At 45.5% G+C, this 26,936-nt stretch overlaps 4 protein-coding genes across 11 annotated transcripts; 2 read left to right on the top strand and 2 right to left on the bottom strand.

The window, feature by feature from the left end:
- The first annotated feature begins 1,591 nt into the window (after window positions 1-1,591).
- LOC124986362 (uncharacterized) lies at window positions 1,592-19,105 on the top strand. The gene is given in 16 exon segments (XM_047554759.1): window positions 1,592-1,634; window positions 1,806-1,891; window positions 1,963-2,010; window positions 2,155-2,274; window positions 2,819-2,896; window positions 3,152-3,234; window positions 3,773-3,859; window positions 10,561-10,694; window positions 12,128-12,336; window positions 12,409-12,496; window positions 13,030-13,083; window positions 14,015-14,094; window positions 14,445-14,597; window positions 15,376-15,534; window positions 15,617-15,778; window positions 19,030-19,105. Coding segments are annotated over 15 exon segments (1,584 nt in total). The 3' UTR covers window positions 19,030-19,105.
- On the bottom strand, window positions 17,133-18,356 carry LOC124986295 (probable UDP-sugar transporter protein SLC35A4). The gene has a single exon (XM_047554723.1). The coding sequence runs from the start codon at window positions 18,352-18,354 to the stop codon at window positions 17,383-17,385; it is 972 nt and encodes a 323-aa protein (XP_047410679.1). The 5' UTR covers window positions 18,355-18,356; the 3' UTR covers window positions 17,133-17,382.
- On the bottom strand, window positions 18,777-20,944 carry Slc35a4 (solute carrier family 35 member A4). Its single transcript, XM_047554728.1, has 3 exons — window positions 20,673-20,944; window positions 19,559-19,657; window positions 18,777-18,974 (listed from the first exon to the last, which is right to left on the bottom strand). Exons 1-3 carry the CDS (start codon window positions 20,685-20,687, stop codon window positions 18,777-18,779), a joined length of 312 nt encoding a protein of 103 aa, XP_047410684.1. The 5' UTR covers window positions 20,688-20,944.
- On the top strand, window positions 20,776-26,875 carry Apbb3 (amyloid beta precursor protein binding family B member 3). Of its 8 annotated transcripts, none has more exons than XM_047554722.1 (13): window positions 20,776-20,874; window positions 21,569-21,646; window positions 21,814-21,890; window positions 22,461-22,521; window positions 22,717-22,863; window positions 22,985-23,112; window positions 23,364-23,369; window positions 23,521-23,635; window positions 23,776-23,860; window positions 24,113-24,196; window positions 24,446-24,579; window positions 24,691-24,897; window positions 26,334-26,875. In XM_047554722.1, exons 2-13 carry the CDS (start codon window positions 21,569-21,571, stop codon window positions 26,568-26,570), a joined length of 1,359 nt encoding a protein of 452 aa, XP_047410678.1. In that variant the 5' UTR covers window positions 20,776-20,874; the 3' UTR covers window positions 26,571-26,875. The 8 variants fall into 8 exon arrangements, with proteins under 8 accessions (XP_047410678.1, XP_047410677.1, XP_047410670.1 ...); XM_047554721.1 differs by lacking the exon at window positions 20,776-20,874 and adding an exon at window positions 20,920-21,290; XM_047554714.1 differs by lacking the exon at window positions 20,776-20,874 and adding an exon at window positions 20,921-21,290 and having other exon boundaries at window positions 21,569-21,732.
- The last annotated feature ends 61 nt before the right edge of the window (window positions 26,876-26,936 follow it).

Below are 26,936 nucleotides of genomic sequence, written 5' to 3'. Positions count from 1 at the left end.
CATTGATGAACCTGGAAGGTGACTGTATAGGGATAAGAGACTTCCGTAGCCAGGACTCTTCTGGATCTTGCCCTATGTACCTCTTCCTCTGACTATCCATTTATATCCTTTATAATAAAAAGGCAAGAGTAAGGAGAGCAGTTTTCTGAGTTCTGTGAGTCATTCTAGTGAATTATTAATATTATCAGTGTTCAGAATTTGCACATGCTAAACACATGCTCTACCATTGAGCTATACTTCCAGACCCTCTAGTGAATTATTAAACCTGAGGTGAGGTTGTGGGAACTGCTAAATTTTTAGCCAACTCAGACAGAAATTTGGATAGCCTGGGAATCCCACTTTTGGGTGGCATCTAAGGTTAGTTTTATTGAGAAATTTGCATTTTAACTTGTGAGATCTGACATCAACTCCAGGTAGTTCATGTCAGAAATAAATTGAATACCCAGTTCGTGTCAGGCAATTGGTGTTAGGCAAAAAACACAGTGCATTCCTGAGTTCTGTGAGTTGTTCCTGTGAATCAAACCTGAGGGAGTAATGGAAACGCCCAGAAGTGCAGGCAGGTGGTTGGAGTGAAAAAGGTTTAGGGAACCCTGAGATTGAGAATGGTGTCTGAAGTGAGCAGAATATTGCAGAAAACCATACCCTTTAATGTGAAATTTAGCCCCATTTAGGTAATTGGTGACAGAAATCTATATGGAATATTATTCAACCATAAGAAGGGAAATATTTATCCATGCTACAACATGAATGAACATTGAAAACATTATGTTAAGTGAAAGAAGTCAGACACAAAAATTACAGTGTGTAATTCCAATTATATGAAATGTCTAACAGGCAAATCTATAGAGAAAGAAAGTAGATAAATGGTTGCTCAGGGTTGCAGTTTGGGATGGGTGGGGTTAGGGAGCTGATAGCTAAAGGGAATCAAAAAAAATTTAATGACAGGATGGAAATATTCTAAAATTAACTGTGGTGGTAGTTGCACATACCTATGAATATACTAAAAACCACTGAATTAGGACTGGGATGTGGCTCAGTGGTAAAAGTGCTTACCTAGCACCTGTGAGGCCCTGAGTTCAATTCCCAGCACCACAAAAAACAAAACAACAACAACAAAAACCCACTGAATTATATTTTAAATGGGTAAATTGTATGGCATATGAATTATATCTTAAGAACTGTTATTAAATAATGTTTAGAAATAGTTGATAAAATAGTGGGATGTCTGGGAACTACTTCAAAATAATCCATTGGGGATGGGGAGGGGAATTGAAGAAATAAGACTGTCATTTATAATTGCTGAAGCTGGACACCTGGAAATTCATCATACTATTCTCTTCACTGTTATGTATGTTTGAAAGTTTTCATTAAATAAAGAAAGAAAATTCAGGAAATGTTTCCTCAGAAGAGAGTGTCACTTGTCTTGGTAGTTTAGGTATCCAGGCCTTCTCATGAAGGACATGAATTATTAAGGGAAATCTGAGAGGCCTGGAGTCTTGGAGTCTGCAGAGGTGGTGAGCATAGGGGCTGTGTGGACCAGGAAGCTCTGCCTTCTCGAGGGACCCACACCGTGTCTCTCAATCTACTTACCATGCTGACTGTGGTGGTTGAAGTGGAGCCGGAGAGGGAATCAGGTAAGAAGCCCCCCAAGTTTGTATTTAGGAGTATAGCCCTGGGACTTCTTGGAAGAGGAAGGGCCAGAACAACTTAGGTTGAGAAACTGAGGCATGGGTTGAAGGCAAGACTGAGGAGTCCTGGAGCTCCATTTCTCTCATGAGAGTGAACAGGAAGTCCACCTTTCTCAGGCCCCAAGGAGACCCACAGCCCTAAAATCCTTCTGGAGGGGCCCAAGAGCCTTCGACTGCTTCAGCCCGAGACCCTGGAGACTCAGGTAAACCAGGTGGGGTAAGTGGGTATAGGGGAAGATGGGAATGACACTACTGACCCCAGTCCTTCCCATAGGAACAATGCTTCACCTTTGACAGAGTCCTGGGCCCTGCTGCTGCACAGGTAGGGGAGTCTGAGTGGGCAATGGAAGATGACAGAAGCTCTCAGGGCTTGGGTCCTGGAGTGTCATCTGCTCCCCAACCCTTTGCTCAGGGAAGGCTGGGATATGGCCCCTGAGACAGGGGGAATAAGCCTGTTTTCCTGCAGGAGGCAGAACAGGAGCTGCTGGCACGCGTCCAATCCACACTGGCTTCTGTGGGCCAAGGGTACAGTGTAGCTCTGCTGCTCCAGGGCAGGGAGACAGAGGCACCTCGATTTGTGCCCCAGGTAAGGAACACCAGGGTACAGGCCTCATGAGGTTCAGAGACTCTGCCTATCTTCCCAGCTGGACTAGGTGTACCGTCTTGGGGACTATGGTCCAAGTAGTACATTTTGCCATGGTCAGTTTATGCAACTATTGAGAGGTTTGAAAAAGTGGGAGACTGGTGAAGATGGGATGAGAGTCTGAGGGGTAGTATGTGAAGATCAAATATCCAGGAGGTCTACCTTTCATAGTTCTTGGTTATACTAAAAATGATACTAAACTTGAAAACTTTGTTGTGGGGGCTTCATCAAAATTTCCCCAAATCAAAACATCTGCCTCAGAACCTTGTCATGGCTCTTGTGCCAGCAAGCAACAGATCCCACTAAAAATGTTTACTCATGTCTACTCATTCTGGCTCACTGTGAACATGAGGGTTAGGACCATTTCTATTCTGGACACCATGTGCCCAGTACCCAGATAGGTCCTGGCATAGATCTCACCCTCACGAAATGTTGAAGGACTGATTCATGCTTTCTCAGTTCTCACTGGATCCCTTTCTCCCTTTAGTTGCTGCAGGTGCTGTTTGAGGAAGCTCTGTCCCTCCACCATTCTGATCATGTGCTTAGTACTCTCAGCCTGGTGCAGGTGAAATTCTTGGGGGTTGAGGAGGTGGGATTGGGACTTGGGGAGCCAGGGCCATGTGACATTGTAGAAAGGGCCTGAGGTTTGTGGGGAGCCAGAAGAACTTGGGTCTAGTCCCACTCTGAGACTCACCAGAGTAAGATTGTCTCTGTGGGTTCTCACTTCCCCTGACAGTGAAATAACTAAATTCATGCACAATGCTTAGCACACAGGGCCCTAAAGAAGGAAAGGTTCAGTTTGTGTGCTTGTATGACTCAGATCAGTTCCAGTGGAAGGATCCAGGACCTGCTTTCTCCAGGAGTGGAGGACCTGTCAGTGCTGGATGTGGCTCCTCTGGGCTTGTGAGTGTTCAGGGCCCAGTGGGGTCTGAGTGTGCTTGTCTTAAGGCAGGGTTAATAGTCCCAGGTCAAGTCTTTGGAGATTTCTACCCACTGTCATCCCATAGGAGGGAAGCTCTGAGCTTGAAGTCCTGTTTACAGGACCAGGGTCTTCTCCCAGGACCCCCTCCCACCCTTGCACCCTCATCCCATATACTCATATCTCTTACTACTCCCACCCCAATTGTAGTTCTTCAACTTACACCATTTCAACTCTATTCTCCATCCTTATAGCTCAACTCAGTCCATTGTCACAGTGGGTAATTTTGAGCAGCTTACTGAACCTCTTCATCTGTGAAATGAGGGGAATCCCAATTATCCTGTTTCCTTCACTGGGCAAACCACAGGAGGAAAAAGAAGTTGCTGAGGCTAGCCTCAAACTTGAGACTCTCCTGCCTCAACCTTCTGGGTCTCTGGGATTACAGGTGTGCACCACCCTGCCTGGCTCACAGGAGATAAATAAGATCATCTTAGGAACTGACTCAACTTCCCCTTCCTCCAGGGTGGTGGAACATGCCAGTGAAGTGGAGGTGTCTGATGGGAGAGCTGCCTCAGAGCTGTACTTGCAGGCGGCAGGGGCTGAAGGCAGGTGAGGACAGGAGGGCACCAATCGCCCCTCATCCCCACGGCCTTTGACTTGAGCCTATCCTCTCCCCCACAGGGCCTGCTCTCTGCTCACTGTCACCATGTTCTGCTCTGGGCTTGAACCTCCTGAGGGGCCTGGGACCCAGGGTGTGTGGCGAGGTGCTTTGAGGATCTTGCAGCTCCCAGGGACCCCGTAAGTGTGAGAGGGCCTCTGACTGCTTTGGGAGGTGAGGTGGGGAGCTGAACATGGATGTGAATGCCCAAGGCAGCTTCTCCTTTTTTTCCTCAGCTCTGACAGTAAGGTTCCCCTAGAGCCCAGGCTAAGACCCTTCGTTGGCAAATGACATGGTCAAGAGCAACTGCGAGGTAGAGAATTTGTAGAATCTCTAAATAAAAATAGATTTTTCCAATCACAGTATTTTCAAATACTGATAGGTGCACCACTTTTTAATTTTAAGACAGGGTCTCACTAAATTGTTGAGGTTGGCTCCTGCCTCAGCCTCCTGAATTTCTGGGATTACATGAATGTGCCACCATGTCTGGCCTTTCTATTTCTTTTTAATTTTTGCAATTTGAATTATTTTTCTTCTGATTAGACTGCAAACTTGGAAAGAACCTAAATGTCCAAAAAAAAGATTGGAAAATTCCAAGGTTACCATATCTTCATGCCCCATTTTGTACCTTTTTCTCAGTGTTTGAAAATAATGATAGCATTGAGTAGTGATAGGAAAATAATCATTTCAAACGAACAATTTGTAATATCATGGAAACATGGCCAAATTCAGAAGTGCCTAAAAGAAAAATGGAGTAATAAAGCACCCTAAATTCCAGACTGTTCCAAAGTCTTTCTTTCAACTTTTCATGTAGGATAACATTTTCAAGATTCAAACTTTATTTTTATTGACAAATAAAATAAATATAATAAATATAATGGTATATGAATATACCATCTTTTGTTTATTCATTTATCCCTGGATGGACATTTGAGCTGTTTACATTACAATAATGCTATGAACATTCCCATACAAGGTTTTTTTTTTTTACGTTTTCAATTCTCCTAGACATATAGCAGGAAATGATATTGTAAGGGGATCATCTGGTAACTCAATTTTTTAAACCATTTTTTTTTAGTTGTAGGTGGACACAGTACCTTTATTTTATTTATTTATAAAATAAATTTATTTATTTATGTGGTGCTGAGAATCAAACCCAGTGCCTCACATGTGCTAGGCAAGTGCTCTACCACTGAGCTATAATCCCAGACCTGGTAACTTGATTTTAATCTTTGTCTATAATTATTGAGATAAAAGTCACATAACATAAAGTTAACTATAACCATGATATAATGTGCAATTTGGTGACATTTATCCCAACCCCTGCTAAACATAAATTCGTTTCTCAGTGGATTTATCTAATGTGAATGTTTTCATACAAATGGAATCATGCAATGTGTGACTTTTTATGTCTGACTTCCTTCACTTAGAATAATGTTTTCAAGGTTCATCATGCTGTAGTATATATCAGCATATCATTCCTTTTCATGGTCAAATATGTTTCCATTGTATGACTATACCACATTTTTGGTATATCAGTTGATGAGTATTTGGGTTTCTCAACCATTTGGCTATTCTGAATACTGGTATTTACATATAAGTATTGAATACTTCTTTTCAATTTTATTGACTGTGTACTCAGGAGTGGAATAGATGGGTCATGTGGCAATTCTGTTTAACTTATTGAAGAACCACCACACCGTTTTCCACAACAATGCACCATTCTATATTTCCACCACCAAATATATGAAGACTGCAATTTCTCCACATCCTCACCAACATTTTTATTTTTTTCTGATAGTGGCCACCTTAGTGGTTGTAAAATGTTATCTAATTGTGGTTTTGATTTGTATTTCCTTAATGACTAATGATAGTTTCAATGTTATTGTAAATTGAATTGTTTTCTTAATTTTCTTTTTGGATCGTTCAATGCAAGTATATAGAAATATACCTGATTTTTGTCCTGTGTTGATTTTGTAGCCTACTTCTTTGCTGAATTTGTTTAGTAGCTCTAATAGTTTTTTTAAAACATGTGGATTCTTTAGGATCTCACTTATATGTATAAAATCATATATGCAAATAGAGAGATAGCTTTAGTTTGTTCTTTTCTATTTTGATTAGTTTTATTTTTCTTGCCTAATGCTCTGGCTAGAGTTTCCAATATAATATTAAGTAGTAGAGGCAATAGTAGCCATCTTTCTATTATTTTCTAAGGGGAAAGATATTGGACTTTCATCATTGCATATAATGTTAAACTGTGGGTTTTGCACATATGCCTTTTTTTTTTTCAGTTTGTTGATTTGGTGAATTACATTTTTTTTTATTGTAAACAAATGGGATACATGTTGTTTCTCTGTCTGTACATGGCATAAAGGCATACCATTTGTGTAATCATAAATTTACATAGGGTAATGTTGTTTGATTCATTCTGTTGTTTTTTCCCTTCCCCCCCACCCCTCCCACCCTTCCCCTCCATCTATACAGTCCTTCCTTCCTCCATTCCTGCCCCCCTCCCTAAACGCAACTCCAACCCCAACACTAACCCTTCCCACCCCCCATTATGTGTCATCATCCACTTATTAGCGATATCATTCTTCCTTTGGTTTTTTGAGATTGGCTTATCTCACTTAGCATGATATTCTCCAGTTTCATCCATTTGCCTGCAAATGCCATAATTTTATCGTTCTTTATGGCTGAGTAATATTCCATTGTATATATATACCACATTTTCTTTATCCATTCATCAATTGAAGGACATCTAGGTTGGTTCCACAATCTGGCTATTGTGAACTGAGCAGCTATGAACATTGATGTGGCTGTATCTCTGTAATATGCTGATTTTAAGTCCTTTGGGTATAGGCCAAGGAGTGGGATAGCTGGGTCAAATGGTGTTTCCATTCCAAGTTTTCTAAGGAATCTCCACACTGCTTTCCAGAGTGGCTGCACTAATTTGCAGCCCCACCAGCAATGTAAGAGTGTACCTTTCTCCCCACATCCTCGCCAACACCTGTTGTTGCTTGTATTCTTGATAATCGCCATTCTAATTGGGGTGAGATGGAATCTTAGGGTGGTTTTGATTTGCATTTCTCTTATTACTAGAGATGTTGAACATTTTTCCATATGTTTGTTGATTGCTTGTAGATCTTCTTCTGTGAAGTGTCTATTCATTTCCTTAGCCCATTTGTCAGTTGGATTATTTACATTCTTGGTGTAGAGTTTTTTGAGTTCTTTATAGATTCTGGAGATTAGCGCTCTATCTGAAGTATGATTGGCAAAGATTTTCTCCCACTCTGTAGGCTCTTTCTTTGCATTGCTGATAGTTTCCTTTGCTGAGAGAAAGCTTTTTAGTTTGAATCTATCCCAGTTATTAATTCTTGCTTTTATTTCTTGTGCTATGGGAGTCCTGTTGAGGAAGTCTGGTCCTAAGCCGACATGTTGAAGCTCTGGACCTACTTTTTCTTCTATAAGATGCAAGGTCTCTGGTCTGATTCTGAGATCCTTAATCCATTTTGAGTTTAGTTTCGTGCATGGTGAGAGATATGGGTTTAGTTTCATTCTGTTGCATATGGATTTCCAATTCTCCCAGCACCATTTGTTGAACAGGCTATCTTTTCTCCATTGCATATTTTTGGCCCCTTTGTCTAGTATGAGAAAATTGTATTTATTTGGGTTTGTGTCCGTGTCCTCTATTCTGTACCATTGATCCACCTTTCTATTTTGGTACCAATACCATGCCGTTTTTGTTACTATTGCTTTGTAGTAGAGTTGAAGATCTGGTATTGCGATACCCCTTGCTTCACTCTTTCTGCCAAGGATTGCTTTAGCTATTCTGGGTTTTTTATTCTTCCAGATGAATTTCATAATTGCTTGCTCTATTTCTGTAAGGTACATCATTGGGATTTTAATTGGAATTGCATTGAACACATATGCCTTTTATAATGTTGTGAAATTTCCCTTTTATTCTTGTTTTGTTGATTTTTTTTGTTTTTGTTTTTGCTTTTGTTGTTTTACTTGTGGTACTGGGGATTGAATCCAGGGGTGCTTTAACACTGAGCTACATCCCTAGCCCTTTTTATTTTAATTTGAGACAGGGTCTCCCTAAATTGCCCAGGCTGTCCTTGAACTTGGGATCCTCCTGTCTCAGCCTCCTGAGTAGTTAGGATTACTTTGTCAAATATTTTTTATCATGAAAGGGTTTTAGATACTGCATAAGACTTTTTTTTAATCAATTGATAAACAGATCTTGCCAGACACTGTGAAATACTTATAATTCCAGAGATTCAGGAGGCTGAGGTAGGAGGATAAGTTCAAGGCCAGTCTCAGCAACTTTGCAAGAACCTCAGTGGTAAAGCACCCCTGGATTCAATCCCCAGTACCAAAAAAAAAAAAAAAAAGTTGAAGTGATGTTGTGATTTTCTCCATTCTATTAATGTGGCATATTATATTGATTGATTTTCATATGTTGAATCTTCCTTGCATTCGTGGGATAAATCTCACTTGGTCATGATGTATAATCCTAATATGTGATGAGTTACATTTGCTAGTATTTTATTGAGGTTTCTCTTATCTGTTTTCATAGAAGACATCAGTTCAGAATTTTCTTGTGTTGTCTTTGTCTAGTTTTTGGTATCAGAATATCATTGGTGTCATAGGATAGATTAGTAAGTTCTCCTTCCTTCTCCTTCTCCTATTTTTTGGTGCAGTTTGAGAATGACTGGTTGTTGTGATTTAGATATGAGGTGTCCCCCAAAAGTTCATGTGTGGTACAATACAAGAAAGTTCACAGGTGAAATGATGGGGTTATGAGAGTTTTAATTTAATTAGTGCATCAATCCCCTGATAGGTATTAACTGGGTGGTAACTCTAGGCATGTAGAGTATGGTTGGAGAAGGTGGGTCCCTGGGGACATGCTTTTGGGGTATATATTTTGTCCTGGCTGAATGGAAATCTCTCTCTGCTTCCTGGTGTGATGTCTTGAGCTGCTTTCTTCTACCACACTCTTCTGCCATGATGTTCTATCTCACTTAGGGCACAGAGCAAAGGAGCAGGCTGTCTATGGACTGAGATCTCTGAAACCAAGAGCACCAAATAAACTTTTCCTCCTCTAAAATTGTTCTTGTCAGGTCTTTTGGTCGCAACAATGAAAAAAATAACTAAAACACTGGTGTTACTTCTTCCCTAATTGCTTGCTAGAATTTACCAGTGAAGCCATTTGAACCTGAGGTTTTTGTTGTTGATTACTGATTCCATATCTTAGCTTGTTACAGTTCTATTTGCAGTTTCTATTTCTTCTTGAGTCACTTTTGTTCATTTGTGTGTTCCAAGGATTTGTTCATTCCATCTAGGTTCTTTAATTTGTTGGTGTACAATTACTTGTAGTATTCTCTTAACATCTTTTTTATTTATGTAAAGTTGGTAGTAACACCCATACTTTCATTTCTGACTTCAGTAAGTGACTCTTCTTTTCTTAGGCAGTCGAACTAAAGGCTTGTCAATTTTTAAACTCTTTTAAAAGAATCAATTTTGATAAGATTTTCTATCATTTTATATAACTATCTTTTTCATTTATTTCTGCTCTAATATTACTTCCTTCTTCTGTTCACTTTGGGTTTAGTTTTATTATCCTATTCCTAGTTCCTTTAAGTATCCAGTTAAGTTATTCCTTTTAAACTCAGGCATTTACAACTACAATTTTTCCTCTGGACTCTGTTTGTGCTACATCTGGTAAGTTTTGTTGTGTGTGTTTGTATTTTCATTCTTCTAAAAGTATTTTCTAATTTTTCTTATAATTTCTTTAATTTGTACATATTTGTGAATTTTCCAGTTTCCCTTCTGTTATTCATTTCTAGCCCATTCCTTTGTGATCAGAGAAGCTGCTTTATATTATTTTAAGAAAGTATTGACACTTGTTTTGTAGCCTAATATAGTCTGTCCTGGAGAATGTTCCATGTACACTTTGAAGAATGTATTATCTGTTATTTTAAGGTATTCTGTATATTTGTTAGGTCTAATTGGTTATCATGTTGTTCAAGTCTTCTTATTCCTTACTGAACTTTTGTCTAGTTGTTCTGCCAATTATTAAAAGTGGGGTATTGAAAGCTCTGTCAGGAAGAACTTGACAGAGGTAATGCCATTTTGAAACGCATACTCCATCTGAGAACAGGGGTCACTTCATAGTCACTCTGGCTTAGCCATCATCATGGAAAGAAACCCCAAACAATATTCCATCCACTCCGGTTTTATTGGAGATCCCAGGAAGTTTCCAGAGAGTCCTGCCCAGGTCCACCTCTTAACTTTTGACTGACAGCAAGATGACATCAGTCATCTTTTTTTGCCAAAAATCAGAGATAGAACTCTCCCTGAGTTGGTTGCAAAGATGTCTCTATTTTTAGTTGCCACTGCTGCTTCTTCAAGTGCTCATTTTGTGAACTTCACATGAGTTGGATAATGGCTAAGGTTGGCAGGTGTTTCACTAGACACCTGTTTTGCAGACATTACATCCATATATCCATTCCAGTTCCAGGTTGCAAATATGTCTGGTGGTTGGCAAAAGTTGATGGAAATAGTCAATCTTTTTTTATCAGTGTGTGATTTGTCCATTTTCTTTCCCCATCCACAAGTGTACATCTTCCTTCTTCTTTCCTTCTGGCAGAGATTGCCCCTTGCTGCAGGTATTAGCTGGTGAGGCTGTTGGTGAGAAGGTGGAGGGCTCTTTGCCCTGGATTGTCTCATGGCTCCTGGAAGGAAACAACTACAGTGGACTGCTTATTCGCCTGGACCCCCAAGGTGGCTGGGGCAAGGGTGTGGGGTTCTTCGGGAAGCTCTGGAATCTGGAGTTAGGCCTACATCATCCTATCAGCCAACTAACCTCTGCCCAATTCCTGCCCAGAAAGAGACCTTTATCCTCTGGGAGGACCAGCATTTAGGAAGGTGCCATTGTGGCTAGGGTGCCAAAATTTGGAGAGGCAAGGGTAAAGACCATAGTAAAAGACCACCTTGGAGGCCTTCAACAGCTTACCAAGCATTTTAATACCTTCAATTCTTACCACAACTCCCTGAGGCAAATCTTATTTACAAAAGAGTAAATGGAGGCAGGTGTATTTTGTAGATGAGGAAATAGAGGACCAGAAAGGGAAAATAACTTACTTATTTTCACATACTCATCAACTATCTGGCCATTGTGGCATGTACCTGTAATGCAGGAGACTCAGGAGGCTGAGGCAGGAGGATGGCAAGTTGGAAGCCAGCCTGAGCAACTAGCAATATCCTGTCTCAAAAATAATTTTAAAAGGGCTAGGGATGTAGCTCAGTGGTAAAGCACCTCTGGGTTCAATCCTTCCCAATATCACATAAAAAAGAGCCATGAGTTGATAATAGTTCAAGATGGGTGATAGATAAATGGATTTCCTACACTGTGTGTACGTTTGAAATTTTCCTAAGGGTTAAAAAAAAAAAAGTCTGACACTCTGTCTCTAAAATCAACAAACACACTTTCATCTGATGAGCAGATTCTGAGACTTCCTTCTATGCTTCCTTCTATGCCTGTGGAATGGGGAAGATAACTTGTGGCAGTTGACACCCTCAAGGATAAAGCAGTGAGGGTCAGACATTTGTTTTTTTTTTGTTTGTTTGTTTTGTTTTTGGGTACTGGGGATTAAACTCAGAGGCACTTGACCACTGAGACCACTAAGCCACATCCCCAGCCCTTTTTTGTATTTTTTTTAGAGACAGGGCTTCACTGAGTTGCTTAGCACCTTGCCGTTGCTGAGGCTGGTTTTGGACTCTCAAACCTCCTTGCCTTAGCCTCCTGAGCCACTGGGATCACAGGCATGCGCTACTGCAACCAGTCAGACGTGTTTATCTATCTATCCGCCAGTATGATGTCATGACCAAGGGCACAGGCTTTAGTGTCAGACAAAACTGGGCTTGATTTTCTGCTCTGCCACTCACCAAGAAGTTGCTTGACCTCTCTCAGCTTCAGTTCTCTCATCTGGAGAACATGGGGGGAGGCAGGGTTGATTAGAGTTGCGGTGGATAAAAAGAGGTAATCTATGAACAGTCTTAGCACAGAGTCATCCATCAAGCACATGTGGAAGTCTAATAGTGGTTAGATATTTTGAAGAAGAGTACTCTTAATAGAAATTTGAAGTATTACAATTAAATAGTGTGCTCTGGAGTCTACAGGAAGGAGTAATTGACTCTGAGTTTCCCCTTACTAGGCAGCTGCCTGCGTTTGCTCCAGGCTGCTCTGATAGGGGCATCAGGGAGGAGGATGCAGATGAAAGAGGTGAGACCCACTTGGTGGGATTCAGTAGCAGAGGCCCGGGCCCGACGGGCTAACCTGAAGACCCTGCGTTTAAACCTCTTTGGGGACACCTTGACGGACAGTGGGCTTAGCCAGCTAGGCAGGGCACTGCGCGAGCTACAGGTGAGCAAAGTGAAGCCTGGGGGCATCTAGACCAGCTATGGCCAGTGCCCACTCTGAACCCCTTTTCTATAGGTGATAAAAGCATGGAGCCAGTGCCCAAGAAGACAGACACCCAAAGGGGCCAGAGCTGAGGCTGTAGGGTTCTCAGAACCACAGGTATGTCTTTTCCTCCAGCCTCTTGGGAGCTCCATTTATGTCTTTCTTTGCTGTATTTTCACAGGGCATTTTGTTTATTCATTTATTTTTCAGTTTCCAAATATTTATTGACCATTTACTATGTGCTGGGCACAGGGCTATGTCAGCCTTAGGAATTCCCTGTCCTTGTGGAGTTTACAATCTGTTGGAAGAAACAATTATACCATGATCAGTGCTCTGCAAGGCTTATAAACACAAAGTTCTATGGAGCATCTGAGTTAGGCTGAGCAAGGGAGGGAAGGAAGACTTCATGGAGAAAGTGATTCCTGAGGTTAGCAAAGATGAATGAAGAACACGCTAGACAGAGAATGACAGGCAGAGATTGAGAGGTAAGCAAATGCTCGATGTCTCTGGAGAACCGCAAACAGCTCATTTCTCTGGAGAATAGAGTTTGTGTTAGAGATTTGGGAGAGAAGGACTAGCTAGAGAAGTAGGGCCAGGTTACACAAGGCTTTGGTAATCGATTGAGATATTTGGACTCTGTCTTAAACATCAAAGATGAGCCACCGAAGTATTGTAAGCAAGGAAGACAGCATTATTAACACTTGTCAGGTGAGAAAACTGAGATAAGAGATGTGAGTAGCCCAGGGCCAATCAGAGGCAGCAGAGGAGCAAAAGTCCTTAGACTTCTAATCTGGGTCTTGCAACCTCGATGGCATGGCCTTTCTTGTACTGAAGGGGGCGCTGCCTTCCATGATTTGCTGCAGGGTAGTTCAAACCCTGCTTATCCTGGTCCTTTTCTTTCCTTTTCATTATTACATACTTACAACCTGTTTTTACAATATTGGGTCTGGGGAATTAGGCATGTTAGTTTCCAGTTATTGACCAAGTGTCTGACTGCTCAGTGCCTTGCTACATTACCTCATTTCATGCTCTCTACAACTTTTATCCACTCTATTTTATGAAGAACATGGAGACTCAAAAGGCTAGTTACCATGCTGGGTGCAGTGGCCCACATCTGTAATCATAGCGGCTCAGGAGGCTGAGGCAGGAGGATCACAAGTTCAAAGCCAGCCTCAGCAAAAGCAAGGCACAAAAAGAAAAAACAACAACAAAACAAAAACAAAACAAAACAAACAAAAAAACCCGAGGCCCTAAGCAACTCAGTGAGACCCTGTCTCTAAATAAAATACAAAATAGGTCTAGGGATGTGACTCAGTGGTTGAGTGCCTTTGAGTTCAATCTCCAGTACCAAAAATCAATCAATAAATAAAAAGGCTAGTCACCTGCCTGAGATCATAGACCTAAGAAAAGGCAGGGCTGGGTCCCTGATCTGTTTGATTTCAAAGCCCCAAGCTTAAACTATACTATCCTTGGAGGAATGATGAGGAATTGTCATTCCAAATTTCTTCTCTGCAGGTGATATATTCAGTAGCAAGCCATAGCTCAGGCCTTGAGAGGTAGTCCTAGGAAGATCTGGTACTTGACGGGTAGCTGGGGAAGGGTCTACATCTTTTGTATAACTAATTATATTTTCCTGTAGTGGCAGAAAGAACATCATCTCTAGGACCTGGTCTCCACCAAAAGCATCCTCTCAGGGATGCTGAGCAGCAGTTAATACCTGTGTATCCTGGGAACAACTGGAAACTGTTGGGAGTGTGAGGCGGTACCAGAGCTCAGCTAATCTGCTTCCTACTTACACTTCCTGACAACAGGAAGAAATATGGAGCTTCTGACAAATAAAAAACCTGAAAGGCTCCTGGATCCCTAAAGCATAGGGAGGAGCTTTTTTCTTAGTTGGTTAGATTATGGGTATGAGATTTTTAGAGCTTCTATGGTGACTATTAGCAGAGTCAGTATCTTCTCCCTCTACCCGTGGCCTCCTGAGTCTCTTCCTAGGTTACAGGCTCTTCCAGACCAGTTAGGTCCTGGCTTCTGGCTAAGCCTAGACTGATACCATCTTGTCCCAACAGGCCCCAAATGTGACTCTGCAGTTGCTCCTGGCTCAAGCTCGGAGGCAGAGATTGAGAGAGCAGCACCAAATTTGGATCCAAGAGGAGCTAAAGCATTTGAAACAGGAGGAGGTGGCAGGTGAACACGTCAAAGACCTGGTGACTGAAGAGGAGGTGAGGAGGGCTCTTGAGGTTCCTTCCAATTGGCCCAGCCACTGTACTGGGAGCTGGTGTCCTTTATCAATCACAACTTAGTCTTACCCTCTTAGTCTTGTGAGGGATACAGAAGGCAATTCTTAGTGCTGCATGCTATCATGGGGGAATAAGTGAGAACAAAAAGCTATACTTCACCCAGACTGGAGTGGATCAGAGGAGATGGCATCTAACCTGAGACTTAGAGGACAAACAGAAATCACCAAGAGAATTCACTAGACTCAATTCCACAAAGGCAGTTAGTGCTTATCACAGAGGTACTCAGTAAATATAACTCGTTTGGCCAAATAAAAAAACAAAACTTTGTTTTTATGTGGTGGAGGTGGTTGGGGTATGAACAAGTTCTCAGAGAGGACAAACTGTATGAGCAAAGGGCTAGCACAAAGCAATAGCAAAATGGGCTCTGAGAACCACAAGTTGTCCTGTCTGGAGCCCAGAAAGTGTATAGTCAAGAGGTAAGGCTAATGAGATGGTACACCACATCTCTGAGTTTGGATTTCACTCTAAGGAAGACAAGGAACTGTTGAAAGGTAGATGCCATCTCAGCTCTGTCCCTCATTAGCCATGGGAATTTGGATAAGTTAAGACACTTCCCTGATACACTGTTTTTTTATCTGAAAAATTGTAACTATCCCGTAAAGTTGTTACTGGACAAAATTAGATAATACACATGAGGAGTGTTTGACACAGAGTCCAGCAATCAGTGGTGCTCAACAAAGGGTATGAATTATCTCTGAAGACCTGTGAGGAGAGGCAGAGATGGCACCAGGAGCTGAGAGTACTGAGACTTCAGGTGGAGGCCCTGCAGGCAGAACGGGACATCGCAGAGGAAGACTTGGCAGCCTTCTATGACCTGTATGTGCAGGCCACCAGAGCACAGACATGCCACATATTGCAGGTTAGTGGAGACAGACAGCAGGCCTTGAGCCTGCTGGTAGCAAGGTTGGCAGGCTGACAGGCATTTCTGAATCTGGTCACAGGTATTTCGAGCCTGGCAGAGGCTGAGGGAGGAGCACGCCATGACCACAGAGCACCATCACCGCAGCCTGCTGGCTGGTGTCCTGCAAGACACCATTGACCTGGCCTCACAAAACCAGGAGCTCCAAGTTCAGAACCAGCAGCTTCAGCAGGGTGCAGTCTAGGTAGGGGCAGTCAGACTGGATCCCTACCTTCAGGTGAAACCTGATGATCAGGAACTCTTCAAGGACATTAGTGCTGGGTGTGGTGGCAATTTGGGAGTCTGAAACAGGAGGATCACAAATTAGAGGCCAGCCCCAGTAACTTAGACCCTGTCTCAAAGTAAAAAATAAAAAAGGGCTGGGGATGTAGGTCGGTGGTAAAAGTGTCCCTGGGTTAAATCTCTAGTACCAAAAAACAAAACAAAAAGAACAAAAAACCCCCACAATAGTTGCATTAAAAAAACAAACAAACAAACAAAAACAGTAGAGCAAGGAGATCAGAGGGAGAAGGAAAGGGAAGGTACTGAGGAATCAAGTTGAACAAATTATTATATGCATGTATGAATATGGCATAACAGATCCTATTAATGAATAATTATAATGCACTAATAAAAAACATAAAACCATTAGTGGTCTTAAGTTTCCCAGACTAGTTTAGCTTGTCCTGCTGGGCTCAGTACCTCCTATTTCCAAGACTCTCCACATTCCCCAGGGTTCAAGTGCAACAGCTTGGAGAAAAACACTTTTCCTCCTAGTCTAGAAGTTACTCCAGAATTAAGATACTAATGAGACCAAGGGGAACAATTATGTTTGAGAGGAACTGTGTAGCATAGAAGACACAAGACAATATTGTTTGTAGGAAGTATACTACATCCTAGAACACTTTATTAAGACCTTATTGCTTATGCAGCTAAAGAGACATTGATTTAGCTATAGAAGTTTCTGTACCTGGTCCCAGGGTCACTCTATGCAGAGCTTTCCCAGGTTGTTGGGAGCTGGGACACAACTAGGCAGGAGTAGAACCCAGAATGGGAAAGACGCTACCTCCTAAGAGCCTTAGAGGTGGCAATGGGCTTCAATAGGGCCTGTGGGTGAGCAGAGGGGTTGGGGATATAGGCTTAAGCCAGGATCCAGGGGCAACATTCCCTGAGATGAGTCAAGCCCCAACCCTCTCTGGGTTTTCCAGAACAAAGGCTGGGTGAGGGAAGCAGCACTGTGGAGGGAGCAGAGGACATATCCCTAGGCAATGCTGGAGCTGAGGGACCTTGGCAGAGTGGCCTGGGTGACAGCTGTATAATTTGTAGCAACTGGGTCTTCCTGCATGACTGAGGGATGTGAGTGTCCCTTGTGAAGAAGTCATGTGTCAACACTGGCCTGGAGCAACACCAGGCTTGGGGCAGTGGGTCTACTGGGGTGACCACAGTAGGCAAGGAAAGTCACCTGTCACCCATATCCCACTTTGTGTTTATGGAAGATGGGGCAAGACTTCCCCATCAGGAATAGAGCTATTTCTCAGGTCTAACTACTGATGCTCCCAATTCTTTAGTCTGGAATAACTTGGGGGTGGGGGTGGGGATTAAATTTCCTTAACCAAATCTACTCTTCATGTCTCCTGGGAGCCTCCTTCATCCACCACCTCAAGACTAATGTGACTGCTCTCCCTTCTCCAGCTTTTCTCACAAGGCACTTATCACAGCTGCTGAGGGGAGGGAAGGGAGAGGTCTGAGAGGTGACTCTGGTGGTGGTACCCGATTGACAGGGTCAGAAGCAAGTGAGGTGGCCAGGGGCTAGTGGCTACCATAGTATAGGCGCACAGCCAGGCCGATGAGCAGTGTGGCCAGGAAGAAGGTAGCTGTAAGTTGCAGCCGTAGCAGAGCTGCTGAAAGCATGGCATTGACCACCAATGAGCAGGACACAACGAAGAGGCGTGTGATGCTGCTGCCGTGCTTCATGACAGCTGACATGAGCAGTCCATTTAGTGCCTGGCTCAGCACCACAAGTGCTGCCCATCCTGAGAAACCCTCCAGGAGGCCTGGGCCAGGACCACCGCCTGCATGCAGACCAAGGTTCAGGAGCACACCAAAAGTATAGAGGAAAAGATTTTGAAGTGCCAGGGGCAGACGCTGTCGCTTCATGAGCAGTTCTGTGTACACAGATGACAAGCCTGAGATGAGACAGTACAGGATGAGCAGCAGCAGTCCCAGTGGAGTGATATGCAGGGGCATGGAGCTGGCAGCAGCTGCTGGAGGCCCAGGAAGGGTGTTCCCAGGGTCCTGAAGGCCACCTGCTGCATAGCAGGCCCCTGCAGCCATGAGCAGCAGCAGTGCCAAACCCTGGCGTGCAGAGAGACGGTGCCGGAGGCAGAGGCAGTAGAACAGGGCTGTGCTTCCAATCTTGAGATTGCTCAGCACCTGGTAGGTACTGGGGTCCATGTAACGCTGTAGATAGATCACCAGGTTGTTGTTGGCGCCATAGAGCAGGGCAGAGAGTGCAAAAGGCGCAGCCTGGCGCCAGGGTGGGGCCCCTCGGGGCCATGCTTGCCAGCCCACGAGAAGGGAGAAGGCGCACAATAGTAGCTTGGTCAGCTCAGTGAGCAGCACAGCTGAGGAGGGCCGAAAAGGCACTCGGCCATCCACATGGCACAGCGCCAACAGTGGGGCATGGGCACCATACATGGCAGTGGACAGGAGGAGCATCAGGGTCCAGCGGGCCTGCCTGGGTCGGCCCAGGCCTGGCATACCACCTTCCTCTACACTCATGCCCTCACCAGATCCTGGTGGCCTGTGTAACTAGCAAGGGGCAGGGGAACTGGGACGCGTTTAAGGGAGATCAGGTTATGGAGCCAGCTCCCAGGAGGGAGGAGCTGTGGTACATCACCAGAGAGAATACTGAGGATCAGAGTCATCTGCACACTCCACAATTAGGGCTGGAAAAGGAAGGGGCTAGTGAAGCATGGTCTTGGGGCCAGTCCCGTGAGGCTGGGGAGGGAAGGAGTCCAGGGTACAGGCTGACAAACCACTGTGCACCCTCTGCAGGAAGAGAAGTTAAGATAAAGGTGGCAGGACAGGTGGAGACAGCAAATGGATGACAGCTGGGGAAGTCAGATAAGAATGTCTGTGTTCGAAAGGCCTCCACCTGTAGGCCCCAGCTGTTCATCCTGCTTCCCCCATGGGCTCTAGAGCTAGTCAGGCCCCTTGCGCAGTGACCGAAAGTAGTCCCTCAGTGTCTTCTCCACGTTGGGTACAGCATATGCCTGAGCTGCATAGATGCCAGTGCAGGTGCCAACTGCAAAGCCCAGTACTGCCGATGCCCTCAGTTTGGCCACCACGTAGCCGGCCAGGAATCCTTTGAGGAATGGGGAGGACAAAAGCGAACCATCCTGCAGAGAAAAATAAAGAAGGAAAGTCAGGCAGGCTCCCCTCTTCTCTCTGCAGGAACTACTCAAGTGAGGCTCAATCTGAACAGCTGTGGTGTTTTCTTCAAAGATTTTTCTCAAAGTTCTAGATCTTTTAAAAAAAAAAAAAAAAAAAAAAAAAAAAAAAGAACTCTGGAGTCCTGATCACACAATCTCAGAATACTGAAGCCAGAAAACTCCAACCACAGAATCTTACTGCCAAAAAGTCAGAGATGCCCCTTCGCAGTCTGAGCCCTGCTGTTTCTCCAGCTTCAATATTTTAGCATGTTTCTCCTACTGCAGCCAAACTGACCTCCTTTCCCCCTCTTGTACATAATACTTCTCTGCATATGCTTGGAATTTTCATTCCTCTTTGCTTCATTTAGTTAACCCTTACTTAAGATCTCAGGTCAAGTGCTATTTTCTTAGGGAAGCTTTCCTTGGGGCGGGGGGCTGAGAACAGGCCCTCAATAACGATTTACTGAATAAATCTCTGCCACCCATTCAACCTTCTCAAGAGAAAACTGGACAATGAAGCTTAAGGTGAGAGGCAGGAGAACAGCCCCTACCTGGCCCACACCACTGTTGACTTCGTCTTCCACGCGCTGTTGCAGGCGCTCCAGCTGGTTCTTGAGAAATGCCAGGTCCTTAAGCTTGGGCAGAGAATCCTAGGACAAGGGAGAGGCTGGCTCCAGTAGACTGACTCAGCCCCATTCCCTGCTCTCAATTCTATCAGAAACTGGGGACATGGCGGAAATGGGGTAAGCTAGAGAACTCTCTTTCTATAAAACCTTTCTGAGATGGCAGTGGTAAAGGAAGAAAAGCACTGAATTCACATGGGGGTCATGGAGGCAGTGACAGATGTAATCAGTATCAGTAACTTGTAATAATCCCTACAGGAATCTTATACGGCAAGCAGTGTGTGGGTAAGACAGGAAGAACCTTCAAATAGGTTAGAGGACCTTCAATTAGGTCTATTAGCAAAGTACTACTGACTGAACCATGAGCTCCCCAAAAGTGGTCGTCAGTACATCTTGTCTGCTGTGTTCCAATTCCTGACAGTGGGACTGGCAGGCACCTGGTGAATGTGTGTGTGATGCTGGACTTCCAAATGGAGAATGTAATAGCTTGAAGCAGTTCCCTGGGCAATTTGAGGGTAAACCGGATTTCTGCCTGGGCTGTATCCCTTTGTTTTCGAGGCCATCTCAAACTGAATGGAGTAATTGGATATGAGAGGTAATGAATGTCGGCAAGAGTATGAACAAATGAGCGATTCTGTTCACATGTAAGTATGAAATTAATTATGTGCACAAGAACGTGTTTGAGGGTGGTGTGTTTGTGTGGATTGGAAACACTGTCTCTGGAAGGGAAATTTTGGGGGCTAGGGAATGAGGCAGAATGAGAGGCGTTCTAGAATCAATGTGTTTGAGTGTGTGCTAGTAACGAAGCATCGTGATGGTCCTCGGGAGGGGACTCCTGGGGGATCCCCGGCTCCGCCCGTCTCGCCTAAAACTACCCCCAAGCCACCCGTCCCTGTCGACCTTAGTAGTCGACAAGAGTAACAGGGAAAACAAGGGGCACCACCATCTCTGGAACGTTCCAGTGCCGCCTCTTCCCAAAATTACAGAGGCGATGGAGTCTGAAGACAATCTTCAGAAGAGGATCACCCCCACATTCACTCACCTTGTCATCCGCCATCTTCCCCGCCGAACTTGTTGCGCAGGCGCAGCCCCGCCTCCCTTATGTCAAGGCCTACGGCCATCTTTACTGAAGGCGAAGGTACTTCCGGGGCATTTCTGGAAAGGGTGGGGTGTTTTCTTCGCCGCGGAGTTGACAGTCTACTTTTCACATATACTTCCACGTGACCCGTACCGCCGCAACCCAGGTTGTGTGTGCGCGCGCGTACGGCCCGCGCGCGATGATCTCACTCATGCGCGAGTGCGCGCGGTGCACGTTCACCTCGCCAGTCTTCCACTCTCTTGATGAGCTCATAGTTGCTTGGTGGTGTCAGCGAGTTGGCTGACGTCTGTGCGCCTCCTTTGGACCCACGCACGGAAACACGCACCCACTCGGGATCTAGATACCACCTCCTAGAAGGCGGTGCTACTCAGCCCCCGCCCCGCGTGTTTGCGGCGCCAGCTGGCCTGGCGTTCTCCGGCGTAGGGAAGCTGGGCTTTTCGGCACAGCTCTTCCGAGGTCGCGCTGGGCTGAGAGAGCAGGCCGGCTAAAGCCGGCGGGGACTCGGAGGGGCTATGCTGGGCAAGGATTACATGCTGGCTATCATTCTGGTCAATTGCGACGGTGTGCACGGAGGGGCCTCGTGGGAGAATCGGGAGCTGAGGGGGGAGACTAGGGAGTGAGAAAGGGTCAAATACGGGGGTGGGTTGTGGGTATGGCTTGGTTTGAAGACCGGGAGACAAATGAACCCTGATCTTTACATGTGATCTTAAGATTGGGGAGCATGGAGTTACCACCTACAGGCTGTCCCTTATGGGACAAAGGGAGGGAGGATTATGACAAGGTGTTATTCTGAACTCATGCATAATATGTATCCTACTTCCAATCTCTTTTTTCTATAGATGACTTGTGGGGAGACCAGAATCTGGAGGGGGAGCCAGGCTTGCCCCCAGGCTGGAGGAAAATCCGTGATGCTGCAGGTACTTATTATTGGCATGTACCCAGCGGTAGCACCCAGTGGCAGCGCCCAACCTGGGAAATAGGAGATGCAGAGGATCCAGGCACGGTAGGTGTGAGGAGGGGGCCTGAGGCCATGTGCGGTCCCAGGCCTGCTGTTATACTGACTGACTAACCCCCCACTTTACAGGAAACAGAGAAGATTTGGGGACTGCGGCCCCCTAAGGGGAGATCCTTTTCCAGCCTGGAGAGCTCACTGAACCGGAGGTAACTGGGATGGCCCAAGCAAAATGAAAGGCTTGGGAGCACTCAGAAATACAGCTGGACCCACAATCTGTTTTCCAGCTCAGGCTCTGGACTACCTTTTGGGGCCCTGTTCTGCGTTCTTGGGCACAGTACAGCCCCATGTTCTTGACTATCAGTATTTTGAGTTTTGGCCCTTGATCTAAGTTCTTGTCATTAGTTACATGTTCTTTTCCATATTCTACGTCCTGACCTATCATGTCTTAGACCTTCCTTGGCTATTGTCTTTGGGCTTTGTTTTCAAGGATTTCTTGTCCTGGTGAGGGGCTCTGGTTCACGCTCTACATACACTGCCCCATGTTTGTGACTTTTTTTCTATGTCCTTTCTGGGTCTTGTGTTCTGAATTCTCTCTCAAATTCTAAAGTACATTTTATGTTAATATATCCTGGGTCTTAACACACTTGGGGTTTTATATTTGTGATGCCGTATTCTGGATCTTGTACAAAATCCTGTGCTGATCAAGTAGCCTGGGCCTTACCATTGCCCCTATTGTAGGAAGCGTGGTTCTCTTAATCAGCTGTGTTCTTTTCCAGTAACTCTCTGACCTGGTATGGTGAGGAATCCTACATTCAGAGCCTGGAGCCAGGGACTAAGGTAGTGACTTGGGCCCCAGGGTCAACCTAAGGCATTAGAAGATCTTTAGTGAAAGATCAGGGGTGGAATTGGACTGAGCAGAGGTGATAAAGGGCGAAGGGAGAGACTACCAGAGGGTTTGTACATGTGGAGGCTGTGGTACCTGCCACCCAACTCCACCCCTGCTCACTCCCATCCCTTCCTCCAACTTGTCAGTGCTTTGCAGTCCGCTCTCTGGGCTGGGTGGAGGTGCCAGAAGAAGATCTGGCACCAGGGAAGAGCAGTATTGCAGTCAATAATTGTATCCAGCAGCTGGCTCAGACCCGCAACCGTAGCCAGCCCCCAGATGGTGCCTGGGGTGAGGTGAGTTGTCTGGCTGCCCAATGGGTTCAGTCTATGACCTAGCACAGGTAGTTGTCCCTGAGTTACCTGCTTCCCATGGCAACCACTTTTGTCTAACCTTTGGGCTGACTGTCCTTGGCAGGGCCAGAACATGCTTATGATCCTGAAGAAGGATGCCATGAGCCTAGTGAATCCACTGGACCAGAGTCTGATCCACTGCCAGCCTCTGGTGCACATCCGTGTGTGGGGCGTGGGCAGCTCCAAGGGCCGGTGAGGACTTCTGCATCTCCCCAAGCGAGAGCTGCTTCTCCCTCCCCCCTGCAGGCTGTGATCCCCACTGATGCTGATCCCTGGTACTTGAACCCCTGGACACAGATCCTCTGACATGGGCCCAGCACTGCCTCCCCTGCCTGGTTCAGCCCTGGTTTGGGAGGGTGGGCCCAGCTCAGCAGGGACAGATAGGGGAGAGCCTTAGAGGCTGGGCTGATTCTCTCCTGTGCTCCCACATGCTTCTGGAACAGTGACAGGTATGTGACATCCAGGTACCCTGAGCCCCAGCCCTAACCTCCTTATTCCATCTCCATTGCATTCCTAGACTGATTTTAAAAGCCTCTGTAGATACTATAGGCCCCTGCCCCCTAACCAGCTCTACCCCAGCTTCATCTCTGCTCTTGCCAGGGACTTTGCTTTTGTGGCGGGTGACAAAGACAGCTGTATGCTCAAGTGCCATGTGTTTCGCTGTGACGTCCCTGCCAAAGCTATTGCAAGTGCCCTACATGGGCTCTGTGCCCAGGTAAGGGCCAAGGGTTGGGGCAGGACATGTGGTTTGGAGCTAGGGTTAAAGTTTCCAAGATAGTTGGGGCAGGGTGTTATTGACCCCCTCACCCAAATTCCCCTTTTTCCATGTCTCATGCTGTTTGCATTGTATTTTAGATCTTGTCAGAGCGAGTAGGGGTCAGTGGTGATTCTGTTTGCTGTTCCCCAGACCCCATCTCCCCTGAAGACCTGCCACGGCAAGGTACAGGGAAAGGGTTGCTATATTGCAGCATCAGGTTGTTTGGGAGTTGGGGAGGTTCTTGGTCATTTAGCATTGCTCCAGAGATACGGGATTTCTGGGGTGCCTGGCCCCAGGAATCCCAAGCCCTAAAATGGACGAACATCCATGGACTTTCTTTTATTGGCAATAGGTCTGTCCTGGGTCCTGGCCTATTCAGAAGGGTAGGATGGGGTAATGGAGGGTTCCTATGCCAACTTTATGTGTACATTTCAGCGGAACTACTGGATGCTGTGAGCCAGGCTGCTCAGAAGTATGAGGCACTGTACATGGGGACCCTGCCAGTCACCAAAGCCATGGGTGAGAACTGAAGAGGCTGGATGGGTTGGGATGCATAGGCAAGGGGAAGGTGGGTGAGGTGGGGTCTACTGCCACTTCTTGAAGACCTCCCATGGCCTTACATAGCTTGGGATGTACCAGCCTTCCCAACTCAAAAGTTCTAATCCTAGCTCCAGCTATCTTCTTATCTCTCTGAATCCCAAGTCAGTGAGAGGGGCCTAGATACTCTCTGCAGACCCTTTATTTCTTTATAACTGGGAGACACCACAGTGGGCATGTTCCCCCCAGGAATGGATGTGCTGAACGAGGCCATTGGTACCCTCACTGCCCGGGGGGACCGGAACACCTGGGTTCCTGCCATGCTCAGTGTGTCTGATTCTCTCATGACTGCACATTCTATTCAGGTATCAGAAGAGGGTGAAGTGGGGGGCTGTGGAGGGTTGAGCAGGGATGCTGAGGAGGTCTGCTAGAAGAGCTTAGTAGGTCTGGCCAATGCTTGATCCTCTGATGACCAGGCCTGGTATGGACAGGCAGAGGCCAGTGCAGAGGAGGAGCCACTGTGGCAGTGCCCTGTGCGCCTTGTGACCTTTATTGGTGTTGGCCATGACCCACACACCTTTGGCCTCATCGCCGACCTTGGCCGTCAGAGCTTCCAGTGTGCAGCCTTCTGGTGCCAGCCTCATGCTGGGGGACTCTCTGAAGCTGTGCAGGCTGCCTGTATGGTGAGTTAGGGGTTGGAATTCACGGGTGGGATTGTCCTATAGCTGCTGTATACCATGGGCTAGGCTCAAGATTGGCAGCCTCTCCTTAGATCACAACCAGTGATCTCAGGGATGACTGGTTCATAAGTATTTTAGCTCTTGTGCTATTTTTAGTAAGTTTTGATTAGTTGGCAATACTTAAAGGCTAGAAGATTTTGACATAGTAATTACTATACCTGCATTTCTTAAATTATGAGAAGTCTGGCACAGGGTTCACATGTAAAATTTCAGCATGTAGCTGGAGTTTTTGTAGGGACTCTGCTATATAGGTTTGGCATTGTCTTTTCTCTTTGTCCCATTTAGGTTATTTCTTGGCACCTGTAGGCATTCAAATGTGCTTTAATTCCACTAATTCAGTTAACTTACTTATTCAATAAATGTTGAGCGCCTTACAGGACATAGGCACCATATTTGACCCTGGTAATTCAGCAATATAGAGGGTACACTTTTACCTTTACAGAATACTTAGGATAGAAAAGAAACACCTTAGAAAGGGGCTATATAACATGAGATGATAAGAGGATATTTCCTTCAGGCGAGAAAATTGACATGACCTAAAAGGAAGTTAGGTGAAGGGGAGTGGGACAGGAAAAGGTGAGAGAGATGTTAGTGGATTAGAGTAACTGAAAGTGTATGTGGCATTTGAAGGAAAGTATAGTGAGAGATGAGGGCAGAAATCAGGTCATGGAGGACCTCATGGATCAGGGTGATGAGCTTATTTTATCCAGAGGTACTAGGAACCGTTGAAGGATTTTGAGCTAGACAGTTAAGTTTGTTTTGTGGTTTGGGTGACCTCTTAAGCTACAGTATGGGTAAAAGATTTAGAGAATACAGAGGAGGCAGGAAGGCTAATTAGGACCCTCTTTGAATGGTTCAAATGAGAGATGATTGGGGCAGTTATACTGGGAATGGATTGGGATTGTAGACCCTCCCTTTGATTAGAGAATCTGCTTTGCCAGGGACTGATCCACAACAGTGAGAGGTAGACCAGAGGCAGCCTAGAGGTAGGTTTGGTTAAGAGTACAGGCTATAGAGTCAGAACTAGGTTTGAATGCAATTCTACCATTTTCTGACTGTATGACCTTGAGTAAGTCATCTACTCTTTCTGAATCTTAACTTCCTCATTTGGAAAATGGGGATAACACCTCATAAATAGCTGGATTAAGTTATATTATTATACCAAGCACTTACCAGTGTCCAGCCTTCCTTAATTGCTCAGTAAATGTCAAGTTTTATGTTTTTGCTATTGAACTACTTTGGAGTATTATAGGAACTGCAGATATGCTAACTACCAGCCTTGTATCAGACAGAAGCCTTGCCCAGTTTTCTGCCCTGCAGAAGCTTTCAGGGAGTCCAGGGGCAGAGTAGCTGGATCCTCACATTACCCTTTTCCCTAGGTTCAATACCAGAAGTGTCTTGTGGCCTCTGCAGCTCGAGGCAAGGCCTGGGGTGCCCAGGCCCGTGCGCGCCTGCGGCTCAAGCGGACCAGCTCCATGGATGCCCCAGGAGGTCCCCTGCCTCTGCCCCCACTCAAAGGAGGGGTTGGGGGTACAGGGGCAGCCCCTCGAAAGCGGGGTGTCTTCTCTTTTCTTGATGCCTTCCGGCTGAAACCCTCTCTGCTCCATATGCCCTAAATTGATCTTAGGGGGCTGAGGAAGGAGGCTCTGGATTCATGCCCAAATCTGTATCCCTTCATGCCCCAGGGGCCTGCAACCTCTCACCTTTCTGCCTGTCGGTGATCCTTGCTTACCCTCTATTTATTGCCCAACCTATTGTTTATATGGATGACTGAGAGGCCCTGCACTACAACTTAGGCCCCTGGTTCCCCTTACCTTGGATCCTTGTGTTCCTTGACCCTGTCCAGCCCTGGGCAGTTGGTTCTACCTCAGCAACACTTTATAGAAAAATAAGTGCAAATAAAAATCCCTCAGTGACCTCACTAGGTGTGAGTATATTGGACCTGGGACAGGGTTGGGGGCTAACAACCTGTGTGAGGTGAG

Source organism: Sciurus carolinensis, chromosome 6, assembly GCF_902686445.1.
Source record: "Sciurus carolinensis chromosome 6, mSciCar1.2, whole genome shotgun sequence".
Lineage (NCBI taxonomy): Eukaryota > Metazoa > Chordata > Mammalia > Rodentia > Sciuridae > Sciurus > Sciurus carolinensis.
The sequence above is the reverse complement of the archived record's forward strand: the minus strand, read 5'-3'. Positions and strand labels throughout refer to the sequence as shown.

What these genes read in the sequence shown, in the direction of transcription:
- Slc35a4 (XM_047554728.1), bottom strand. An exon ending in TCAACAGTGGTGTGGGCCAG is followed by an intron (nt 18,975 to 19,558) that starts GTAGGGGCTGTT and finishes TTTTCTCTGCAG; the next exon opens with GATGGTTCGCTTTTGTCCTC.
- LOC124986295 (XM_047554723.1), bottom strand. Translation starts at nt 18,354, where the DNA reads ATGAGTGTAGAGGAAGGTGGTATGCCAGGCCTGGGCCGACCCAGGCAG.
- Apbb3 (XM_047554714.1), top strand. Translation starts at nt 21,242, where the DNA reads ATGCTGGGCAAGGATTACATGCTGGCTATCATTCTGGTCAATTGCGAC. An exon ending in GCCTGGAGCCAGGGACTAAG is followed by an intron (nt 22,522 to 22,716) that starts GTAGTGACTTGG and finishes CCAACTTGTCAG; the next exon opens with TGCTTTGCAGTCCGCTCTCT. An exon ending in GCCAGTCACCAAAGCCATGG is followed by an intron (nt 24,197 to 24,445) that starts GTGAGAACTGAA and finishes GAGACACCACAG; the next exon opens with TGGGCATGTTCCCCCCAGGA.